This window comes from Anopheles marshallii, chromosome 3 (assembly GCF_943734725.1).
Source record: "Anopheles marshallii chromosome 3, idAnoMarsDA_429_01, whole genome shotgun sequence".
Taxonomy (NCBI): domain Eukaryota; kingdom Metazoa; phylum Arthropoda; class Insecta; order Diptera; family Culicidae; genus Anopheles; species Anopheles marshallii.
Window position 1 is genome coordinate 23,040,519 of NC_071327.1, and position 25,476 is coordinate 23,065,994.

The 25,476-nt window shown below is 46.2% G+C and overlaps 1 protein-coding gene across 1 annotated transcript; it reads right to left on the bottom strand.

Annotated features, from left to right (window-relative positions):
* Positions 1-308: 308 nt before the first annotated feature.
* On the bottom strand, positions 309-4,119 carry LOC128714462 (uncharacterized). The gene is made up of 4 exons (XM_053809336.1): positions 3,948-4,119; positions 3,706-3,863; positions 1,635-2,496; positions 309-1,558 (listed from the first exon to the last, which is right to left on the bottom strand). Exons 1-4 carry the CDS (start codon positions 4,117-4,119, stop codon positions 309-311), a joined length of 2,442 nt encoding a protein of 813 aa, XP_053665311.1.
* Between the last annotated feature and the right edge of the window lie 21,357 nt (positions 4,120-25,476).

Here is a 25,476-nt window from a genome sequence, read left to right on the forward strand (position 1 = left end):
TTGTTCGGGTTGTAATTTTATTTCTTTTTTTCTGTATAATTCTGTGTTACTGATCTTCACTAAATACAGCTCTAAGAATAAAATATTTTAAACCTAGCGCTATCGCCACTCCCACATCTTTCTACGGGCGGAAAGAAACCAAACACATCCAAGCACAGCAGCAAGGGGGATGCAAGGGATATAACATAAAAATGGTGTACCACAAACAAATCGGGGAGGTTAACCGTTTGCCGTATATAACCCAGCAGCTAACCTCAAAAAATCGGGAACCCTTGATGCTGTTCTTCTTTATCAACAGGACTTATAAACTACAGATACATGCCGTTAACGAGAAAATCGGCATCGTGCGCGTAGGACGATTTGCCCGGGCGACGAATTCTTCGACGAGCCACACGCATCCGGCAGCTCAGGAGTATGCCCATGGCCGCGGTCAACAACACACCGAGGGTAAGTGATAGCATAGCGCCACCGGGACGGTCGGCGTACCCATCGTGATCCGCAAACTCGATCTCGAGCTCCTTGTGCAGCGCCTTCAGATGTTCATGCACGATAGGATCACTTCCAGCATGATGGCCGGTGTCATGATCTGCCTGATTAGCTGCCTTATCTTTTTTTATTGTTTTTAATTTTTTCTTTCTTTTCTGTTCGGTCGACAGTTCGCCTGCGTTGTCCGAATCCGAACCGCTACCCGCCTGCTTACCACCATGGTCGTGTTCGTGTTTGTGATGCTTTCGAACCTTTTTCTTCGGTGGTTCCGTTTGGGTAGGTGGTTGCGATTGATCATCCGCTCCGGCTGTATTCGTAGACTCGGGGTAGGTATCGTCATATGCATCTTCCTCGTACTCTGTCCCACCGTCAGATGGAACGCTTGCAGCAGGCTTGTGTTTGGCTCCACTTTGAGCGGCAACACCTGCAGCAGGTAACGTGTCATGGTTTGTGGATGGATCCTTCACGGAACTTTCGAGCCCGGCGCGATTCGCTGATCCGTCCCCAGTAGACGGTGTACCCGGTGGTGTTGGTGTTCCCGCCACTGCCTGTGATCCCATTGACCACTGTGCACCAGCTGGAGATGGTTGGTTCGGTGCCGGTTGCTGTAGCGTAATCGAGGAGGACGCAGAAGCATCCGCACCGTTGGAGGTGGTTTGAATGTCTTGCGTTGCGATCGAAGGACGTTGCTGTTGGACGGGTGGTTGTATGTACTGTTCTCTCGGAGGAACTCCATCACTACCGCTTGGCAAAACATCGCTCGGTTGTAATGGCCAGTTTGAGGCTCGCATATTGTTACTTCCGATCCACTGTGAAGGAAGCGCAGATTTATACGGCGACAGCTGTTGTGACGTTTGTTCGGCTGGGAACTGTGGTAAAACTTGCTGCGGATAGCCATTACTGCCGGCCATAGTCAGATATGACTTTGCACCTCCCGCACGTATGACGGAGGAAGATGGCATGTAGCTCGACTCTGGTAGTGTTTCCTGATATTGAGACGGTGGAACCAGGTTGTTAACTGCCGATAGTTGCAGCCCACCCTTATGGTTGAAGATACGGCTATCGGAAGTATCTAAAGTTGGGTCATCAAAAAAAAAGTGATCAGGAAATAGCAGCAGTTCTTCGTTTGCAAATTGTACGGCACTTACCGACATAGTTCGGCTCATTGATGGCTGGATGAGGCCAAGGCTTTGGAGCCGTCATCGGATCTTCCCGGTTACGGTGTATCTGCTGCTGCTGTTCCAACGACAACCCGAAACGATTGGGTGTCTGCTGGTAATCCATCGGTTGATACATTCGCTGGTCGAGTGGAAGCATTCCTGCGGAGCCCATCCCTAACGGGCTATTCCCGCTACCAACGCCACGCACCGAGGATATCATCATGACGGGTTGATTCACAGAACCACCGCCCATACTCGCCCTGCCGTGTTCCGTACCCTGATCTCTGCCTTGGTTCAAAGCGGACGAAGATACGATCGGTCCAGCGTTCTTCTGCGGGCATTCGGCACCTTCATCGCTACCGTCCTCACACTGTGGGATGCCATCGCACACGTTGTACACCGCGATACATTCACCAGAATGGCAAGGAAATTCAAAATGGCCACATTGCGGCGCAGGCATAACAAGCTGCTGCTTGGGCGTACTGGCACTGGGCGTAGTGAGCATCTCGCCAAGCCGAACACCCAACGGTGGCAAGGGCGTGGTGGATGAGGCGAGCACAAAATTGGTGCCCTGCAGTTTGCTGTTGCCGCCCCCACCGTCCTTCAAGCTGACCAGCTCCATTTCGTGTTGGGAGAGCAGTTTTGTGGCACCATTGCTGGTAGCGGCCGGCTGTGCGGCTAACGATTGTATCTGTGCGGCTAGCGGTGGCGGTGGTGGTGGAGGCGGTTGTTCGACTGGAGGCGGCGGTGGGATGGACAGAACCGCGCTAGTGTAGTTCGAGTGGCGTGTAAACTTACAGCGGAAGTTCTCCGGCGGACCACACTGGAAGAGGAAACACGTACCCGGACTCTGCGGGATGAGGGAAACGGTTGGGGCATGGGAACGAATAATGCAACGTTAGAACAAAGCAACATTTAGGCAGTGGTGGGTAACGGGAACTGGATTGACTGTGGATGCCGTTCCACAGCAAACACCTACAATTGACGGGTTGACTTGTTTGTGAAATGTTTGAGAAGCGAATGAAGAGGAAGTTTCATATTTACACATAATAAAACCTGTGTAAATTTGAGGCGTTCAGCAAGAAGCAGAATGGTGGGTTTGGGTTGCATGTAACGTGTGACGTTTTCTCACCTTTACCAGCGTCAATGTAACACCTGCGTAAGGTTTTTTTTCCATATAATTTTGTGTTTTTTTTGGGGACCGAGGTTCAACCCATTGTGTCCTATTAATGGATGAGGGTAGATGAGATCATTGAGGCAAGCTTTAAGATCTTTGCCCATTATGACCCTTTGAAGAAGTGAGTTTATGGGTTGAAAGACAGAAGACATGATTATGAATTTCACCAGCGACAATGAAAACATATAAGTTTCAGAATAACTTCAAAGTAGTTTGATACAATGTAGTATGTGTTTGCTCATCTTAAAGAAAAAGATTGGGGATTCCCCATCAGTATTGATAATGAATGCGGGTGTGATAGAATGTCCCAGCTATGTTTCAGATTTGCAACAATGCCACATTAAAATAATTCACTTGTGCTAAGTAAAGCAAGATAATTCTCGAAAAAAGATCAGATTTTGTTCTTCAAAAAGAACTTTCTTTGGAACTGTTAAAGAACTGTTTATCAAATTTTGGTTGAGGTTTGGTTGGGTTTGCATCTAACAACTCCTGCAAGTCGTCGTGTTTAGTGTTGTGCTTAACGAATTTTTTAAGAAGAGTCATTCATATAAATCTTCGGAGCAGAGTCACTCATATGAATCTTTGGAGAAGAGTCATTCATGCGAATCTTTAGTGAGGAGTCATTCATACGAATCTTTAGTAAAGAGTCATCATGATGATTCATTACACTTACAATATTTATCAGACTCTGAATCAGATTCACCCAACACTAGTGGTGTTTGATGGTCGTTATAACGAAAGCCTAACATCTATCAAGAAAAAAAAAGTCTTATATATCAAACTGGCCTAATGGATATACCCTTGAAACACAACCGGACAACTTCAGCTTATGCACCAGATACTCTTCATTCTGCTTCTAAAGGATTATACCCGACGGCTTACCTTCTCTTCGAACACAAACACGTCACAGTTTTCCGTTTCGCAACAAAGCCGTAGACACTGCTCGCGCGAATTAAGATCAGCATCGTCAAGAAAGCGTGCACCCATCGATCGCGATTCTTCCGTGCGTATGATGGTATTAAGATGCACATCGAACCGAACTGCAGACAGCGTGTGGAAGGAAAAACAAAAAAAAAGTAGTGTTAAGCGAACTATTTGGTGGGTTTAAAGAGGCGGTCACCTACCTGAGCATGTTTCGATATTCATACGCTTCGCGACCGGAAACGTTCCCTCCGTCAGGGCAACCGTTGCACGGTACGGAACAATGGTGGCGAGCAGCAACAAAAGCGAAAGAACGCTGGGAGCCATTTTTCCTGTGGTGGTAATTAAGTTAAATTGCCTCCGGGTTAGGTCCATGGCGGGATTGTTTGTTCTCGAGGTGTGGTGTGATATTTTTCACGTTGTTGGATGAAAAATCGACCGCCGCTGCTCACTGGACGTGTTTTCTAAGACGACAAAGTGAAAGATAGTAACACATTTCGTGAACATCGTTATGCACAAAAGAAGCACCTCAATTGCTTGTAGTCTTCTGATGGACGTTCGGTGACATCTGTGACGGCCAGCTCGCTGTGGTTCGCGGGGTTCCAGTGGATTATTTGCTTTCCCTACCAATTCTACAATGTTTACACCTTGTGCACTGCCAGAACTGGTAACATAAGGGAACAACTTTCGGTTCTTTTGTTCTCCACTGTGATACGAGTTTTAGGCAATTTTCACTACAAGTACTGCAATACGCACGGAAATAGAACCAACAGAACGGTTAATGACGACTAACACAGCGACACAAAAGGAAAAACGCTTGCTTGGATGTATTCACAAGGTATCTGCTGGTGACAGTCCTGCACTGCACTGAAGGAAAAATCAATAGCAATCGTTCGGTTTTTACGCACACAACCTGCTACTTGTCCCGCAGGTTACTCCGCTCCCCAAACCGTTTCTAGTGGCACGAAACACAAAACATTCGTCAAGTTGGTGGAACATTATTTGAACGAAACCGTTTTACCATGCGACGCATTACGCGGAGGAGAAGAGGTTTTGGTAAGGATTTCCATCGGAAAAGCTCCAACTCGCTTGGAGCAAAGCTCTCTGTACGCGTACGTTACGGAGAAAGGTAACACGCATGCGCCATTTTTGACGTTCCCCAAAACCGAAAGAGGGGAAACGCGGTGCGCTAAATACAGTCGGGTGTACACCAAACAGTAACAACAGCCATGGCAAAAACGGAGCATCCATCATCTCCATTGTGTGTTCGGTACGTTCGCCTTCTCACCATACACAACCACAGCCCCGAGTGTTGCCGTGAGCGACAGTTGCAACCGTTCGTCGCCTGCCTAGATTATTCTTGGCCCGCACTGTAGAACGTGGTATCGTCTCACCGTTCTCGGGTCCGGAGTTCGTTTGTTTCCTTCAGTTTCCTATCTATCGTCGCGTCGGTGAGAGGTGCGTTCCAGTGCGTTTTTTGGTGGGAGTGCTTTCTTTTGGTGATAAAACACATATTACACATCCACTGCTGGGTGGGTGGTCAACTCTACGCCATCGCATCCTCTTTCTTTCGCTACTCTTCAGCTAGTAGTTTCCAGTGTTTATGGTTTATACGTGCAGAGAAAGTATTAGTGGAAGCTATACTACATAACGATAACGATACGCGAAGAATAATAAGTGATAGAAAAGCCAACCAGAAACGTGCAAAATATTGTTATCGGAAGCAGATAAAACATTCCCGACTCAGCAGCCATCGAGAGAAGGTAAGTCTGGCCTAATATAAACTTGGAAACTTGCTATCTCTTGGAATGTAATACTAATAGAACCGAACAAGATATGCACAGAGCACGCTGTGCAAGTTTACTACAAAAAAAATCAGCTTCTTCTGAGCTTTGTGTCGTCGCCTGCACGTGCAAAACAGCGCGCAGGTACAAAATGGCGATTAAATCACACCTTTTTGCTGCAACAGTTTGAGTCTGTGTAGACGGGCGGTACATGATGTGCAGTTAGAATTTGGTGGAGCACAGTAGCCAAGATGCTGGGAAGCAAAATGATGCAGTGGCCAGACATTTGCGTCGTGTTTACATCTGAAGTACTTTTGCCCCCGCGTCAAAAAGCATCTACAAGACTTTTGAGAAAAGGGATAAAGAGCTAGAGAGAGAGAGAGATTGAGAGGGAGAGAGCGTGCGATTAAGAGATTTCATATGTTATCAGAACAGAGTAGGCTAGAGAATCTGATTGCTGTGAAGAATTGTTTACAGCCATTGAGAAACGAGCCGAGCGCTGTGTGAAATGTCATTTTTCACCTGTTTTTTTCATTCCTTTTGCAGCAGGTTTTGTAAGAATGCGGGCAAAAGGTTTTTTCATGTGTTTCGAATTAATATTAAAACTATTCCCAATCATTACATAAACTTTTATTCCGTTTGTTTGTATAATTTTAGACACATTTATTATACAAGAAACTAACAATCCACCCCAATTTCGGAACAGTTAAAAGAACTCCGAAGGGCGGAGAGTACACTTTGGCAGACTGAAAACATTTTTTTTCGGGGTTTTCGTTTTGAAAAAACTATGAATGTAAGACAAAAGTAGCTTCTGCTGTATTTTTTACTGCAAAAACAAAAATTTTCCATGTACAATGCACACTAAATTAAATGCATTATGGCACGGCATCTTGCAGAATGGCGGATATGGTAGAGGACGCATTGTTATAAAACAATATTTTTACTTTAAAATACAATAAATAATCTGTCATTGTGCGTAGGATTTTTCCATTAGGTTGAAATTTGACTAAATTTACATCATTGCAGAAATCATTGGGGCAAAATTGGACATTGCAGCTAACACCGAAAACCCTTTATTTAAGTATAAAATAAAACGGCTACGTACGATGAAAGAACAACAATGTTTTAGAACCCTAAAATTTAAACCGACAGCAAATTGGACGTACCGTTTTTGAGTAATGATGTTCGCCAACTTTGAAAACATGGTTTGCAGCATTATATCTCGCCGGGTAAAGTTTGGAGTTCCTGCCACACTGCTTAGCTTTTAGAGAAGACACTCCAAAGAATTTGTTAAGCACAAATTATACTACTCCCGCTTAAACAATAAAGTTTGCTTCGTGATGTCCATTGCACTTGTGACAAGCGTGAGATGGTCTCGTAAAGCGGCGTGACACTTCCGACCAGAGAATGTTGGCAATATCACCAGACGCCTAATTTATGCAATTAGGCGTTGAACGGTTCACTCGTTTGCTCCACTTACCGTGCTATCGATCAATCTTGTGAAACATTTCATAGTTCATTACGCCCAAAAACCATACATCCATGCAAAGAACGGGACGGGAACGGGGAGCTGCTCGATGGGCCAGATTGTGCCATTTTGGATTAATTAATTAGAACATTTAATTTTCGGAAATACAGCGTGCTTAATTGGTTTCGTTTCGGGCTTTACACCGTTCACCGTTGGAGAGCATTTATAGAATAATTGTAAAGATTTTGCAAACAATTTATCAGTTTTAGTCACAAGTCTTTAGGTTCTCGCACAATACCATATTTCCCATACTAATTCATGTTTCTCTATAAGAATCCCGGTCTCCCGGTGTCTCAGGTGTGCTATCCCATGCCGTTCAATCTCACTGAGTGGCTCCCCGTTTTCGGTTCGATGTTTTAATCGAGTTTAGCGCCAAGTTCCAAATTTTGATAGCATTTACGTCAGTTCGCACAAGGACTTACGGCCGTGAAGGTGCCTTCTTCCAATGTTTTGCATGATGATTTTCACCACCATATTGGTGGGAGGGGGGCAGACTGTTCGATCGATCCACAGACGACACGCATAAAATCAATTTCGATATGTGATATTTTCCAACTATCTGCTAACGTGCTTTGCAATTAACCTAAAAACACGCTCCTCCTTACGGGCTCCCAGTGGAGTCTGCAGGGGAAAAATAAAATAATTGTTTCAAATCTCATACCACCAACGTTGAGATAACCCCGTTTAGACTGTGAGATCTGAAGTGGTCTGGAATAAAGTAGGGAGTATGCAATTGTGGTGTGAATAATTGCAATGGATAAAAACAAAAGCGTCCTCGGTAAACAAATGGGCTTCAAATTCTGTCGCGAATGGTACAGCCAGGCTGGCTGTCTCAGCGTAAATTTGCATTTTTTCCGTTTCGTTCCGTTTTTTTTTTTGTAATGATACGGCGTATTTTTTAATGAGACTAAACCACTCTCCACCCTTGCGTATAAGGAGAGTTGTTTTTTTTTACTTCAAATTGTACATGCAATCTACAGCGAAGCAAAAAATAATAAAACACACGCTCGGGGCCTGTTTGCTACGAACCAGGAAGAGCTCAAGGAAGCACATATTCACACGATTTCGCTAACGTCTGTCCACAGAAAGGGTGGTGCAATTGAACAGACCAAGTGTTCCCAGTCCATCCGTGTGTGCATGGGGAAGCGGTATCAATTTGTAGGCAAAACAACCGCAACCAGTGGGCCAGACAAGCCGCTTGGGGGGCCTGTGGCCAGCCAGTGGTGGAAGACCTTAAATGATTGTAAATATTCTTGTGACTTCGTTGCAACCACGGGTCCCCGGCAATGTTTGACGATGAATCAGCATGAGCTCCACATAACAGATTATGGTCTGGGTGGTGTCGTTCGGGACGGCCAGTGGCAAAAAAGCCTGGCGGGGAGGCAGGCGATAAGTTGGAAAGCAAATAAATGTGCAAACGCCCCGTGGTTTTTAGTCAGCAAGTTCAGCTTGATTGCAGGGCGCAATGTACATGCGAAACGAATCGAAAGTATCATGCAGAATGGCAGATAAAATGGAAGATTATGTGGTATGTTTAAATATGCTTAAAGCTTAAACATTGTGTTTATGTATGAAGTAAAACGATGATTCCAACATAATAACACGCGGTGATCATCGACTAAGTTTATAACAAAGAAATTCCAAACAACCCAGTCATTTATCCCTTTTGTTGGGTCGTGTGTTATGATGAGTCAGTAATCAGTTTTGTCCCGAAAACGGAAGAACTCGGAAATGATATCGTAACAATTTGACTTACAACTTGATGATCATCATATCGCTACGAAGAAGGGGAGGTGAGAAATCTAACTCATTTGAAGGGTTTAAATAAGAGTCAATGAGTTAGAATAAATATTTAACTCTTTAACTCACTCATTAAGGGTTTAAAGCATTTTAGTAAACGAGCAGGGGTTATTGGCGCTGATTGGCAAAGTAACTAACTCATGTGTTAAATAACTCACGGATGACTTAAATCACGAATAAATTTATGAGTTGAAATTCGCTTTTATGAATTAAATCTTCAGTTGATTCACGCATGAGTTATATCGTCATTTTAATCATGAATTAAAAGACACCATGAAGAGTTAGCTAACCCAAAAAAAACTCACTCTCTGGTAGAGATTGGAAATCTCATTCTTTTCAAGGATTTAAATCCGAGTTAAAGAGTTAGAATGAGGTCGCCGTGAAGAATCAAATCGCGAGATTTAAATCGTGAGTTGAAGGTCGCCATGGAGAGATAAATCGCAAAGAGTTATAAATACTCTTCTTGGAGATTTAAATTAACTTACTCCTTAGAAAAATTTAAATCATTCATTCATTCTGAATCATTGTGCGCAACACTTCTCTCTAGTAAGATTTAAATCATTCATTAATTTATTCTGCATCATTGTGCACATCTCCAGTGCAAATTGAACGCGTTTTGGGGCACTTTGTGGAGCAAATGTAATAAACTTCCATTATGCTCGTAGATAGTGTTCCGTATCGTTGTGAAGACCGTAGAACTGCCCCAGAGCAACAGTGAATTGTTGATGGCAGAAGCAGAACGTTTGGAAGTGTTGTTATTTCCCCCAGGATTTGTATGTAAATGTCTCTAGGAAAAGCCTCGTTTCCGTACGCGTGTGCAAAAGGTGGTGCAAAAGGTCTATCAAAGACGGTGATCGTAGACTTGGTTTAGCACTACGTGGAATTTCACCAGCTCTTCGACAATGGGTATAGGCGAATGTCAGGCCACTCACTACGGCGTACGGACGAGACGTCCGCCAATGTATGGTAATTAGAATGGGGGATTGGGGGCCGCCGGTCTCTACCCTTTCTCGCCGCAAGCCGGAGAAGAACGGAACCCCATACGCCACAGTACAATCGATTCGGAACGGAAAATTTGTGCGCCGACCGAGCATTCAGCAAAACACAAACCCAGCGAGGAAAAATTCTGCCAAGCATAACCAACCAACCAACGTGTGCTATCTTTCCGCGCCTCGACGAAGCATAAATAATGTTGCTTTGCTAAATTGCGAAAGCGAAGGAAAAGAATGAATGCTATGTTGCATGTTGTTAACGGCCGCCACGAACATGGTGATGAACTTTGAAATCTATTTGGCATTTCATTTTACGCCGACCATTACCCACCAAGACGCGAGGCCGTTCCTATGCTTCAGTTCTGTTTGGTTCGAAGTTTGTTGCTTTCGATGGGCGATCGATGGAAGAGGGGTTGCCCAATAATTGGTGACCATCAACTGTTCCAAACGGCGTTGATCAATGCTACTGACATTTGCGTTATAGGAGATCGTTGATCAAGGCGCGAGATTTGATTCGCCAACTCGATAAATTTTGAGCCGGAGGCGTCTATTAATTGGAGATTTTTTGCATGTTTCTGATGTTTTTATGGTAAGTAAACCTCTTTTTTTATGTCGGTCAAACTTACCGGACTCGTACGAATGATAATGACACACAAGGTGTTGTGTGGATGAAACATTCTCGGGGCCCTTTGCTACCACCAAGGATCTGAGCCATGGAGAAGGGCTAGCTTGTCTTCTCTTAATCCTAACGCTAGAGACGGCCATCCGCGACTCGGAGGTGGAAACTTCGCGCACTATCTTCTATAAGTCAATCCAAATCTTGGCATTCGCTGTTGACATAGACATCATTGGTTTACGGCTCTCCTACGTAGTGGATGCTTAACAAAGGATTGAGCAGCGGAAAAGCTCGGGTTGGAGATTCACGAGGCAAAAGCCAAATTGGTGGCGACACTGCTAACTGATTCTAAGCTACGCAAGTACAGAGAGGTGTACAGATATGTACAGTTAGGTGAGCGTACTTTGAAAGTCGTCGAAAATTCCTTTACGTTGAGATACACGTTAGGGTCTTTCTACAGTCTGATGAATGTTTTCTACTGAAAATAACATACTTTTCGCGAGGAACGAAGTTGGGACTATATTAAACTTATAAAGTTCCAGTACTCACATGAACATAGTGACCCTGTCACCTATTAGACATGAACATGGACATGGCCATGGACTTTGTCCAAAACTGACGAAACCTACTTAGCCTCGAAAGTAAGATGCTCAGGGTTTTTGGTAGCGGATTAAACTCGCCAGGCTCCGGTGAGCAGGTCACGTCATGAGAATGACACCGAGCGTCTCAGTCCGTAAAGTCTGTTTAGGTCATTCACATAGACAGATGACGCGATTATTCATTAATGTCCATGGGTAAGAATTGAATAAAAAATCCTAGAACTTGCAGTTTGAAGTACTGTATTAAGGTATTACAGAATTTTTAAGTGAAAGTAGGGAAATTGGGACCAACTTATAGATTCTTTTCAAGTTGAAGTTGAGCATGTAGGTCTTTTATAAGGTGTGCAAGAGTCTGAGTAAAGCGATCTAAAAGGACTTTACGGGCAGGGTCGTCCGTTGTCATTCTCATGACGTGACCAGTCCACCGGAGTCTGGTGAGTCTAATCCACTGTACGACAGTAAGTTCACAGTACAGCTCAGAGAGCTCGTCATTGTTGCGGCTCCTCCATTGTCCTCCCGCACATACGGGATCAAAAATCCTTCTGAGAATTTATCTAACTCTCTAACGGCTTCGTCAGAGGATTATGTCAGTTTTGGACCAAGTCCATGTCACAGAGGCGTATGTGAGTACTGGAACTATAGAGGTTCTATATAGTCCCAGCTTCCTGTTCTTTGCGACAGGTATTTTGAGTATTAAGCTATTACAGAATTTTTAAGTGAAAGTAGGGAAATTGGGACCAACTTATAGATACTTTTCAAGTTGAAGTTGAGCATGTAGGTCTTTTATAAGGTGTGCAAGAGTCTGAGTAAAGCTTTCTTAATTTAAAACACTTGCTAAATCTACAAATAAGACTCAGTAAAGAAAGTTTTTGACAGTACCAAATTCATTTGGAACAAAAAAATTAGAAAGTGACAACGATTTCATTTAAACGATTCCATTTGATCCATAAATTCCATTCCACTTGAACTCCACTTGTATTTTGTTTTGCAAACACAGTTCAAAGTTGTTCCTACGCTATGCTATCTCATATCCATCGTGATCAACTTGAATTGGGCGTCCGTTGTATAACAGCTCAAGGACGAACAGGGCCCAACAATGCCACATCGCATCACGCGCTGCTGCTGCTGACAGCTGACATTAATGTGACCGAATTGTGTCACATTGCAGCTAATCGAATGATCCACAACAAAAATTTAGACATCCAACAAAGAAACGCCACTACAAATTGCTTGCTATTTGCAGCTGGTGCTTCCAAATTATGGTGTGCCGCGCTGGGGCGTTACAGCTGGGGCCTATCGCGAAAGGCTCCTCCAAAAGGAAAGATCGAGGAAGCCTCACAGTGTGTGTGTGTGTGTGAAGGAGGCGAGCGGACGGACAACGGGACGACGATGGAGGCGCCCGATGATTTGTCGGTTTGATCGGTTTGAATCCTCGAAATGAGTTGTCTGTTGTGTGCCGACATGACATGAAGCCTCCTCCGGCATAAGCCGTTCAGCGTTGTCGATGAGCGGCGTTTAAGAAGGTGTGGAATGTTAAGCAAAGACCGGTGTAGACCATCTTCCAAAATCCCTTCACTGACAGGGAAATCGCTTCCCCGCCGTCCCTCTGCTCCCTTCGTGGCGGAATTACGCAAAGCACTGGGTCCGGCGAATGCGATAAACGGAAAGCCGAAAGCCGATTGTTTGTTTGCATACAGGTCCGGACGGGAAAGACGCCATAATATAAGCGCTGTAGGTGTTCCGGTGCGACGATGGTGTCGAGGTCATGCGTTGGTTACGATCAGGCTATTTCCGTGCTAATCGCCTTACGCCTTATGTCCAGACCCGGCGCGCGACTTACCGTGTGGGTGGGAATGCGATGCGGTGGATATTGTCTTAACGGTCGCATTTGGGAGTCGTTGGAGGTTCGAAGCGTTTGAAAACAGTAATTGTACATCAACTATTAGCAGATATAGTAGATTCATGCTAATATTCGCAGTGCTAGAGATGGCAACATATTACCGGTTTCTTTTCCGGAGCTCGACTGTCGCTTGGCTCGACGATGGGAGCAATTTAAGGGCCATTGCACCGTATGCAAATTGCATCAAACGCACAGCGCTGTGGATCAATTTACGATGCAAATTAGAATTTATAATCTACTTTCGGGAAACGGCGTACAGGCGTACGGTCGTCCCGTTAAACGGGATGTCTCGTCGGGCAACGCCGGAGTCATCGAGTTATCGTACTCTGATGTTGCTGCTGGCGCTCCTAAAGTGCTTCTCTGCTCGTTGACACTATCTCGGTCGTGTTTGTCGGTGCTGTAAATATGGATAAGGTGGCAAAAAGGAAAAAATAAATAGGAGAATACATCACAAACCTGCTTCCCATGGTTCAATGGGAATGCCCTGAAGAGAGCGAACCCGGATAAACTTTTTGTGCATTGTGGCCGGGCGAAGGTGTGGATGGGGTGGGCACAAATATTTGTCTTCCCTGGAAGCAGTCGGAACTGAAACTCGCGCCCTCCCAACCCGCTGCCACACTCCTCGACGGATCTGCTCCATGTGGTGTGTGGCGCCAACACAACTCGAGTGACATATAAATCGTCCTCGAGGAAGTTCTATATCGGCGCGCCGCGGAACGACGTGACGTGATTTCAACATTCAGCCTCTACCGGTGATTGCCGATGGCTGTGTGTGTGATGGTCAGCCTGGTGGCCTCTTTCGGAGCGAAATGGGGATTTGCCAATTTTTCAGGCCGGGCTTTTATTAGATTTTGTTTTTCACCACCGCCGAACTCGAAGCTATTTGTTGTTGTGCAAGGAAGGACGTGTTTCGGGGATTTTTCTCTCTTTTTGTCCCTAATGTATTGCGTAATGGCAATCTGTGTTCCGTTCGCTGGAGTTTTTCTTTCTTCTTGTGAATGTATCCACTTATTAGTCATTCAAGCGCCGGAAGGGAAGAATATCAACACTGATTTGAGGTTAAAGCTAAGATTTGCCTCAATCGTGTACGAAAGATCTTGAAAGATATTGAATGTTGAAGAATAGTTAATAGAAATACACGTTATCTTTGATAGAGACGAAGGAGAATCTGCTAAACTAGCCTCAAAACTGACTACATTATCTACCATTATCAATGCGATTCTTTATTTAACTGGTGAATTTTATCAACGGGAATGAATTCGTAAGAAAAAAAGTTTGGAATCGGTGAGATGCAATTGCCAATTGCCAAAGAAATTTGATTTCATCCAAATTATCATTTATTTTTAATGGTTTTTTTACCAATCGTCATGAAAAGTCATCCAAACAGGCAAAAATTGTAATGTGACTGGAGGTTCAGGATAGTTTTCCGAATAGATGGCAAGATCTTTGGATATTAAACGATGGATCTCTTGCCATGTGGGTATATTGTAGTCCTCAATACCTGTGTAACTACCATACCATCCAGCCTTATTTACTTCGTCGTCTTGGTCTGCTGCAAGAGTCCTCTAAACCGCTCGCAGTGGAGCGCCTTCGTCTAGCAATCCATTATTCCGGCCTTTCTGGCGGACGCATCAACGCCATCATTCCATATCAGTTTAAGCCTACCACGCCACCTCTGTCCATGTGGACGATCTAAAAGGACTTTACGGGTGGAGTCGTCCGTTGTCGTTCTCATGACGTGACCAACCCACCCAGTAGCCTGGCGAATTCAATGCTCTGTACGACAGTAAATTCACAGTACAGCTCAGAGAGCTCGTCATTGTTGCGGCTCCTCCATTGTCCTCCCGCACATACGGGGCCAAAAATCCTTCTGAGAATTTCTCTAACTCTCTAACGGCTTCGTCAGAGGATTTCCGTCAGTTTTGGACAAAGTGCATGTCACAGAGGCGTATGTGAGTACTGGAACTATAGAGGTTCTATATAGTCCCAGCTTCCTGTTCTTCGCGACAGGTATTTTGAGTGGAGAAGTTTCCGCAGACTGTAGTATGACTGATTGGCAGCCAGCACCTTAGAGCGCATCAAGTTATTGTCGGTGCTGACTTTTGACCCAAGATAGCTGAAATTTTGGACCACTTCGAAAGAGCCCTATTTGTACATTGTAAATTCTTCCAATTAGCCAATATTAAATTGTGATGGAGGTCAAACTAGTGTTCCTGGAGATCCTGGAGCATTAGTATGGTAGCAGTAGCCTACCATTCATCTGGACCTGCAGGCATTGGAGCGGCATGGGGTGGCTCGGTGGCGTGAAAGGATGCTAAAAAAGGATAAAGAATAAATAGGCATCGATAAATAGTGAGGTTTTCATGCATGGGACAAGTCTTCGCCAACAAAGTGCAGAACCATCGTGCTGAAGAGCTCAGAATTGTAGTCTCAGAAGATTGAATTCTAGAAATGATGGAAAGTTTAATCGTAAGTATATTCTTTCAGTCTGTACCAAGTTCGGGACGATATTCAACTAATGATTGAAAGACTTCAACAAAACCATCTTTCTTTTTTGCCACTCGCTACAAATTGGAAGTAATGGAAACTTAGGAACCTCAACACCTTTTTGGGTGTTGCAACAAGCGCCAAAGAAAACATTCAACATCACACTTACCCATTCATACCGGTACGACATTGAGCCAGTTTTCTTTCGCATTGTTACTGGTTTGTAAGCCGTAATGCATTGGTTCATCTTCTTTTTTTTTACATGATGCAATTACACTGCCCCGTGCCCGTGGGGAGGGATCGGTTCGAAATGCCAAAGAAGGTCGAGCGTACCAAGGAACCGATAGCCACCTACCAAACCAGCAGCAAGAAAAGAACCATTAAATGCTTCCCAATCAACCGATCGCAAATCGTTTGTGGTGCTTGGCAACGGTTGCTGTGCAACGCCATCGCCATCACACGACGCAATGCACACACCCCGCATGGTGTGTAGTTCCCCGGCTTCACTGAAGACGATACACTTCAAGGTTTCTGTTTATGAAAATCGACGCTTGTTTTGCTGCTTTTTTGAGTGTGTAGTGTTTTTGTTGGATTTGTTACTCGCCGATCCTTTTGTCGATCGAGCCGTGGGGAGGCAGCTCGGTGGAAATTGCATCACGAGCGAACGTCGCGTGCACGCTTCGTTGATTTTCCATCACGCGCCAACCCGCAAGGGGGCACCTTTCGTCATTCGGGCAAGCCCGTCGTGCAACCGGCAACGAATTCGAAAGGTTATCGATGGTTTGCGCGGCTGGCAACCAAGCTGACAGCCGAGCAGCCGTGTCACGCCGGTGCACGGTTGCATAGTAAATCTCCCGGATGGCAATGCCACTCTCACCGGCGAGATCAACGCCTGTGAACCCGAATGCGCTGTAAATCGGGCGACTTCTTATTTCCCGGGACGGGAATTGACCACCGGCATTTTTCACACAATGGACGACGGGCAAATGAAAATAAAAGGCACACAGGGATCGAGTTTTGCCGTCGTGTGTATAGCTCAGCAGGAGGTTAAGCTGACCAAAAACAGACCGGAGCGTCATTAGCCGCAATAAGCCATCAATCATGGCAGCAGATCGGTCGTCGGATCTGCAATAATGATCCCGGGAATCGGGCCAAAGCAAGACAGATCGTGACGCCGATCGTCAGCTGTTTTGGGAGATTGTTCCGTCCGTCTTACCCGTTACCCGATGGCGATTGGTGACGCAATTGGTGATGGTTTTAATTTTCGGTGAATTTTATCTGGACATTTCGGAGCAAATCCAAAGCATAACCACGGTCGGTTCGGTTTCTGATCGATGTTGGTGTGACCAAAGACCGAACGGAAGCTGGCCGTGTGAACACGAAGCCATCTGTCACGTGAGGTTCCATTGGCGGAGAACAGTTTTCCGCAACGATTTCCATTGCCCGTGCCAAATCGAGGTGAAAACCAAGATAACAAGACCTCAATTGTGTCCGTGGGGGGAAAATCGTTAAACAAACAAAGACCTGTTCTGCTACGCAACGCCACTATCGACCGATCTACTGATAGTGGGCCGGCGTGCAATCACGGTCGCTTTTTCCTTACGCCAAGGAACCGGCTGCTTAATGGTGTAATTGAAGTTATTATCATATCAACAAACAGTACGGCCGGGGAACTGGGTTCGGATCACGGCCCTGCGTCCGCCACGGTAATGGAAAGGTTTGCCCGGACGCGTCTGCCAGTACTGGTTCAACATGCTGCCATCTGATGATGGTGGTGCGTGTGGTAAAGAACTCATCACCAAGCAACACAAGCTTCAAAACCGCACCCGAGCCTAACCACATCGCACATCGCGTTTGCCTTCCCGGAAGATCAAGTTAAGGTTAATAAACGATTCTGTATGTTTTTTTTTCTTCTGTTCGCTTCTCTTTGCTCTCCTTTTACTACACGTCCAGCGTGCGTATGGTAGCAGTACGGGATGCCTGGAATTGCCCGCAAGGAACGGGATGCGAGTAAAGCTGTTAATGTCTTGTCTACCTTCCTTTCGAAACCGCCCGGTAACCGCCGTTTCTCGTGTAGTGCGTACCGCAAGGGTAGAATTGATTCGCTGCCACCGAAGGGCCTCATCAAAACCCCCATCGTCATCGCGATCCGCCACGGATCCATGCACTTGGATTGAATTTAACGCGCACCGGAGTTGGCGGCGCAGTGTCCGCAGTTCCGAATCATTTAAAGCCCAACAGCTCCCCACCAACCGTCTCGGCTACACCACTAGAACCCATGCGGTGTGGGAAAACATAGTCTTTTGACTAGTTCTTGTGGTGTACGACGTAGAACAACCACTTCAGGCTCTGAAGTTCACAGGAAAGGCTTCGAGCGCGCGTGTACGAGATGTTTTTTTTTCGTTGCTTTGCTTTCTTCCTATAACTTTTATTACCATCCGCTTAGCGGTAGTCGCGGTTGTTTGTTGCTCCACTTGCATAAAGATGTAATTAACGATGAGGCTTTGGGAAAACAGAAACGGAACACACCGATAGACGGGGGTAAACTCCAAGTTACTACCAACTCCAGGGAGCAACAGCGCCCGGACAACTTACAGGATGGAGTTCTGCCGCTGCGCCCTGGGAAGATATCGCCCCGGAACACAATGTCCCGAGAATGTGCAAAAACAAAAACCCACGACCTCCGGTGGAATTGTTTATGAGTCATCGGTCATCGTGATACATTGAGATTAATTGCTCTGCTCGCTTTGTGAGATTGTGTGGTACAATTTGCAATCGTAAAATTGAAATTCAACCACTCCAGGGAGAACAGGCTGGGGGGCTATTTTTTTGGGAAGGCACGTAAGCCTCCAACCAAACAGATTACCTCCACGGCAGTACTTGTGTAATCTGTTCACGATTGCGAATAAAGTGCTTGTTTGAATGCTAAGCTGTGTGATCTTATGCATCTTATCTCAAAATGTGGGATAATTAAATACACATCTATTAGATGAAGTGTTCCGATGGTTTACTTCACATGGTATCGCCCGTGAAGGAAGTCGTTGCATATATCATCCAAGTGGAAAGCCCAACGTAACCACTATCTCTGGTAGCAACTGTGGGTAGAAGCCTAGCAGCTCTGAACTTCCTCGTGTCTAATGGCGAAATATGAGGGTAGCAAAGTTAGGTTAGGTGTTATGACCGCGGAATTCCACCCAACCCCTGTTTGCGTTTGGTTGGCGACGAAGCTCCGGTTATAATTCCTAGCGAGCAGGGAACCATGACAGGCTGGTGGCGAGGATCGTCATCGCGCACGTTGGTTGTCCAATTTTTTCTGTTAGGTTTTTTTTGTTGTTTCGCCTTCAATCGCATCAACGCTTTCCATGGGCATGAAATTCCAATCCAAAGCGATCTCGGCAGAATGTGTTTGTTCAGCAGTGTTCCTTTGTTTTCGTATTTCACCTTACTGCTAGGGTTGGGTAAAATATTCGTTTTGTATGAAGTTGAGCGAACTGCGTCTTTCTTTGCGAAGAACTGAACGGATTTTTCGTTCTTTGATGACCGGAGGGTTGTTCCCACAATCGGCTGGTAGTTCGTTCGATCTGCCGTTCCAGATCGCTCATAGAATGTAGTTCGCTCAAGCATCCATAATTCACTCGACCTTCCTATATAGGTAGTTCATCCGGGGTTTCACTATTCGTGAACTGCTGGAACTTAATCAGACGGACGAAGTTCGTACGTTCACTTAAAGTAACTGATCGCACTGTACAGGTTCAGTTCTTGTGACCCTGCTCTACTAGATAGCAAAAGATGGCGTAAAGTTGGTGCTGAGGTACGTTATAGTTACAACGGAACTCAAAGAGACAGTGTTTGGTGTAGTGTTTTGCCTAATGAATCTTTTGAGAAGAGTCATTCATATGCATCTGTAGTGAGACATCATTCAAATCTGGAATTGACGGACGGACAAGTTCGTAGGTAGATGCCATATCTCTTGGACGAATGATGAATTCTAGAGGATTCCTCAATCTTTGAAATAGAGATTCAGATTGATTCAATCAGTTCAAAGATTCAGTCACGTTCATGAATCTGAATCAGATTTACCCAATACTAGTTTGGTGCATATCTCCTATAGAATGTTCGATTGCTTGTTTGAGGTTGCATTTGCCCAAGCTGCTCAGCTCGTGTGTTTTTTTTTGGGGGGTCAATATTCAATATTCTTATCAAGACCTGCACACCGAAACTGCTACGAAAAGCGAAACAAGCTCCTTCGGTGCCGGTTATCAAACAGCAACAAATAAACGGCTCCCATAAAAAGAGGAGTTGGCACGCGTCGATCCGATTTCCTGATGTCTGCTGTTGCTCAGAAATTGTGGCAATTTGGTACACGCTGTTTAAATGCATTTTGCTGCTATTCAGGTCATTGCCGTATAGAACCGGGCTGGCTGGTATATGTGTTGCGTACGGCTTGTAGCACTATAGAGCCGTACGGTGTATGAAGAATGTTATCGACAGGTAGGTGCAATACAACCGGCCTTGTCGAGTCGGTGCGAGCTTTCCCAGTGCGGCAGATGCATCCAGGTGTGACGCCCCTCTTGGCGAGCTATCGCCGCTGTACAAGACGGTACCGATATCGGTTTCGTTTGGTTTGCTGTGGCTGTTGCATATCTTCAGCGTTTCAGCGTTGCTCTGCCCCAGAGGTGGAGAGGAGAGGAGCGTGTTTGGCAGCAGAGGCATTTCCTCCGTGGTGTGGTGGTCATCCACCAAAGCTGCAAAAGCAATTCCAGCGGTGCGGTGTGGCAGCCACCAACTCCACACACGAAGCGTTTTGGAAGTATGTGCAAAGGCATGGCTGCATGGTTTTTGGGTTTGGTGCAGTTTTCTTCATTCTAGCTTCTTGACGATCGCTGCTGTTTGTGTAATTGGCTTACCTCACTAGCCCCGGTTAGTGAGGCAGGTGTTTGTACCGCGGGACGATTTCTTTATCGGTGCATCTATCCGGCAACAGCTGCAGTTGTGTCATCGCAAGGTTCGCTAGGTCCGAAAGGAATGAATGAATTGTCGTGCGAGGCCACTGATTGCAGGAAAGTCGCTTCCGCTGCTCATACATTTCGCCTCGCCTGCCCGATATCGGGCAAGGAAATTTGGCAGTTGAGTAATTATTTTCTATATTTTAATTCACACCAACATAAGTGCGACCCACAGCAAGAACAGTTTTTGCTTTCCCCAAACCCGGCAAAATTGATGTGCGTGTGTGTGTGTTTTTTTTTTTTTTGGTTGTTGGTCTTTTCCGTTGACGCTTGGGCTCCCCAATTTTTGGCTCTCCAGGTTGGATTCGCGCAGACACAACGCCTCTCAAAGCGATTGTGCGAGCGAGAGGGCGAATGCGTGCTCTCAAATTTACTCCCCCGTCCCCCACTAGTGAAGATGTGTGCCTCCCTTTCCATTACACCTGCCCACCACCTTCCGACCGTCAAACCCCTTCCAAACCCGTTCCAACACAATCTGGACCGCTTCTGCAACCCGCACTCTTTGTGCGGCATGAAAACGCATTTTCTTCATCACACCGCAGAGAGCAGTCTCGTACATCTCTCTCTCTCTCTCTTTTTCACGTGTTCGCTCTCCCTCTCGCATCTATCGCTGCTTCGTAGGGAGCTTTGGAAACGCAGCTCATTTCTCGCCAAACTTTGTTCAGCAAACATACGCTCTCGCTCTCTCCCGCTCGCTGGGGAGTTCGCACACAGTTTCGGATTGTGGCGTTCGGTTCGATCCGTGCAGCTCCCGGTTCATTCATTTGTTTTCTGCTGTTCGCGAGATTTAGTAGCGCACGCCACCCAAACGTTCGACGATCTCACGGCATTTGCGGTTAGCCTCTGTCCAGGTCCGGTTCTATTTTTTCTGCTTCTGTTGCACCATCGTGTGAGTGTGTGTGTGTGTGTTCGCTCTTTCGCTACCTTTTCTTCCTTCGGTGGAGTTTTGTTGTGTTGTTGGTTTGTCCCGTGGTGAAGTTTCGTCGGTTGTTCGCCGAGAAGAAGCAGAAGCTGGTCATCATATCATCTGTCTGCGTGTCCACACCTATCCCCGCTATCACTCCACCACCCGGAGTGGAGGGTTGTGTGCGTGCACGTCTGTGTGTGTATGTGTGTGTGTGAAAAGTTTGGTGTGAAAAGGTGAGCAAAATCTTCAACCTAGCACTTGGGGCACGGAGGGTTCTGTAGGTCTGTCTGCCTTATTGTGCTGCCGTTTTTTATTTATCGCCAGTGTTCTCAGTGAGAGCTTTTACAGTGCGTAAGTCAACATACTGGTACACCGGTACGGCACAACACCACCATCCCGACCTGTATAACAAACGGTCTATTAAGAGATTGCGCTATGGCGGTCTATACAGCGTGTTGGATGGTGCTGAAGTTCCCTAGACGTGCGTGTGTGAATACAAACGTTTTCCCCCTTTCTACAACAAACCCCGTGGGGCTCCCTCTCGAAGGGTGGGCTCCAGATAAAACACTCCGCAACCACTGTTGCCGTTTGCGCGATAGAGCGAATAGGAGGGAGAGAGAGAGAGTGGTAGTGCGGATATACAGTGGAGGAGAAAGGCAGACGGGGGCCTTACATTGTACCACCTAGATCTTCGTGCATCTGCAACAACAACCTTTCGGGGCAGCATCATCAACAAATCCAGTCCCGCAGCGTAAATGAGTGCGCGAGAACGAGAAAGCGCCACCTTTCCCTGATGGCGCTGGGTGCCCAAAAGGCACAAGAATTTCGCTGCGTGAATATAGTTAAAACCTGACCGTACGTAGTGTACCGTGTGTGCGTGTGTGCATATTTGCGTTGAAACCCCTGCGAGACATCGGCAAGGCCCATTTTGGTTGCGTACGGCGCCCGGAGCACTGTGTCCGAGGAATGTGGCGCAAGGTGTGCCTTGGTCAAAGGCGAACCCTTTGACGGGTAGAAGAAGAAGAATCAGCTGTCACAGAGCTCCGGAGCAGCCAAACAGGGGGTTTGAAGATGACAAAGGACGACTCGAAGGCAACAACTCCCCAACAACCACCCCCGCCCATCGTTTCCATCGTGCGTCTAGTGATGATGTTGCTGTTAGTTGTTGTGCGGTGTGCCTATTGTTGTTGCCTTCGGTGATCGAAGAACCTCATCCTCCCCCTCCCCCGTTCCCCCCGCAATCGGCCGCGTGCGAGAGATACACTCCAAAAACACAACACCCCGTTCACAGCAAACCGGAGGAGAAAGCAGCGATGCTTGTCCATTCGGTTTCCTTTCGGTGTGGGCCAAATCAGATGCTTGTTTGGTGGGCCGGGGAACGGGAGGAAGGAGCGGAAGGCGGAGAAAAGAGAGGGGTTGGGAGGCGTGTTATTGTGTGTAGTGTGTTTTGTTGTGTGTTACCCCGTGTTGCGTTACGATGGTGACGACCGAAGGAAGGAAGAAGAGCCAGAAGAGAGTGGACTTCATGTGTGCGTGTGTGTGTGTGTTGAGGGTTTCTCCCCCCGTGTGTATGTGTGCGGGAGAGGGGGAGGAAGGGGTGCGATCGCGAATCACGCCAAGAAGCGGCGGCGCATGGTGAAAAGATCTTTGTGCCTCGATGCCTTTCCGTGTGTCTTGCATCTCTGTCTGCAATGTAGAAACATCCTCTCCCACCTCCCACCACCCCCGGGATTTGGCTTCTGCTGGCCTACCCATCCTCTTCCGAAAGTACAGCGTGCGGATCGCTCCCGAGAATCAAGCTTTCGATGGTTTTCTTTCTACTTTCGGCTGTGTGTAGTGCTGAAGAGATTGCCCTTCTGTCTGGGCACCGTGGTTGGATACGGTTCGACCAAGTCAAATTCCGGTTCCACCGTGTACCCATAAACAGGAACCAGTGGGCTCATCCAATGCGCACAACCTGTTGGCAGGAAATAAGTAGGCTTTTGGGAGGCGTTCAGTTTCCCGTTCCTAGTGACAGACGTCGCAGCTCCTTCGGACTGGGTTTGGACAGGGTGGCAGCGAAGACCCCATTTTGACAGTGCAACAAAAGCATTGCAAAATTTGCGACCATTTTCTTCGCACGGGAAAGGCGCAGCCGTTTAAAGCAATCTCCAAACGCAGCAGAAAAGCTAATAGGTAGATTTCAACCAAGCGTCAACATTAATCTTTCGGACGCCCTCGATCCGAATCCGAGCTGGAAATGAGATACCTCGACGTCCGCTCGGGCGAGATGCGAATTCAGGCTGATTAAGGGTTGGGTTTTTGCTGCAGCTGCATGACCTGAAATGGTTGGACAGTATTTTTTCGGGGCTTTTTCTTTGTTTTGCCCTTCTCTCTCCTCGGGGTTTTGCTGTGTTTGTGTGTTTTTTGTTTGTTTTGCTATGGACATCCATCCCAAGGATTGTTCTGTCGGTTGAATTTGGCAATCTACGGTCAATATGTTCAATCTTCGGACCTGCTTCGACACAGTGTTTCTGCTGTTGAGCATGATTTATTATGTTTCGGTACACCCAGTTAGTTTGCTGCCTAGCAATGCTGAAGGTCTTTGGCTTACAATGGTTGGTCTGGAGTTGAAATGCCTTTTCTCTGGGGGGGGAATTCGTCGTCTTTCAAGCATTAAATTCCGCCAGAACAGTTCGAAAACAGAAGAAATAGTTCCCTTTGTGAGACGTTTGTCTTGGCGTTTGTTTGCGTTTATCGTTTGCCTGCATGGAAACGAGTGTCGTACGTTGAGAGTTCGTCCCGCTATCCTGGAAACTGGGTCATTCGACGCGACTCTTGACTCTGTGGCCCCCTTTTGAACGGGCAAAGTTCTGTGTTGGGTTTGTTTGTTTTTTCGCCTCTACGGCGTGCCGCTTTATCTAGAGTTCGGTCCAAAACGACCAACGATTAAACTTTATAACTTTGCTGATTTCGCCATTCGAGACAATCGTACCGCTCGGCCATGGCCGGTCGCATGCTCTGAGTAAAAGCGCACCGAATATCTCGATTTAGTGTAAAGTATTTTTCCCTTTTTTCGACAAATTGTATGACGACGGAGGGGGGGTGGGGTGCAACGGACGGGGGCAAATAATTAAAGACAATCCAACACTTTCCGCATGCTGGTGGGTTGGGTTGGCCAGTGCTGCCCGGAGGGTGGACCGGGAAAATGGGAAAATTGCAATCGAAAGCGAACTCTCCAACTATTCAAAGGGGGAGTAAGACTAACAGCCACAGTCGGGCACACAGACAAGAAGAACAAAATCAATCGCGCACCAGTGGACATCGACGAAAGTTGATCGAATGGCGAAAAAAAAAAACAAAGGCCTCACGAGAATTGGTGAAATTGTTATGCTTTCTTGCATATTGTAATTGATTTCTTTCGGATTCAAAATGCAGGAAATTGTGTTGTTTTGGTGGAGAGTGTCGTTTTTTTTTTTGGATCGTGTGTTTAATAAATGCTTGTCTTGTCTATTTTGTAAAGAACTGTGCAATTATCAAGTTTTTTTTTCATGAACCAAGATTATATGTACAACGCTTTATGGAAACCCAAACATCCGGTGTGGTTGTGGTCATTTGCATCTGGTGTAACGTTTTTTTTATTGTTGAAGTGCAACATACGTTCTTTCGTACTCCACCAGTGGAGCATATGTGGCTTAAACAACATGCAGCTGATGTACGGTATTGTTTGCGTGTGTGTTTACATTAGTTTTGTTTGTATGTTTAAAGACCTCAAACATGGTGCGCTATAAACAGACAATACATTCCCCCCCCCCCCCCCCCCCCCCTCCCCCCCAAATTACTTCCAGAAACGATTCATTCTTGTGATCTGCCTTTTGGGTCTGCCGACATGCTTTCGCATCCATTTCCCCAGCGATCGAAGGCCTCGTTGGCATTGGTAGCCAACAATCTCTAGCAAAAACCAAAGGATGCTAACGACTGCCCCGCTGATGTACAGATACCAAACAATTGAAAGATCCCCGACGCCAAACGCTTTCGTGATAAACACTTCCTGTTTGTATTCCTGGGCGACGCCAGTTTTGTTCCTGTAGTACTGATCAAACAAACCGGACTCGAAGAATGCGTGGATGAAGA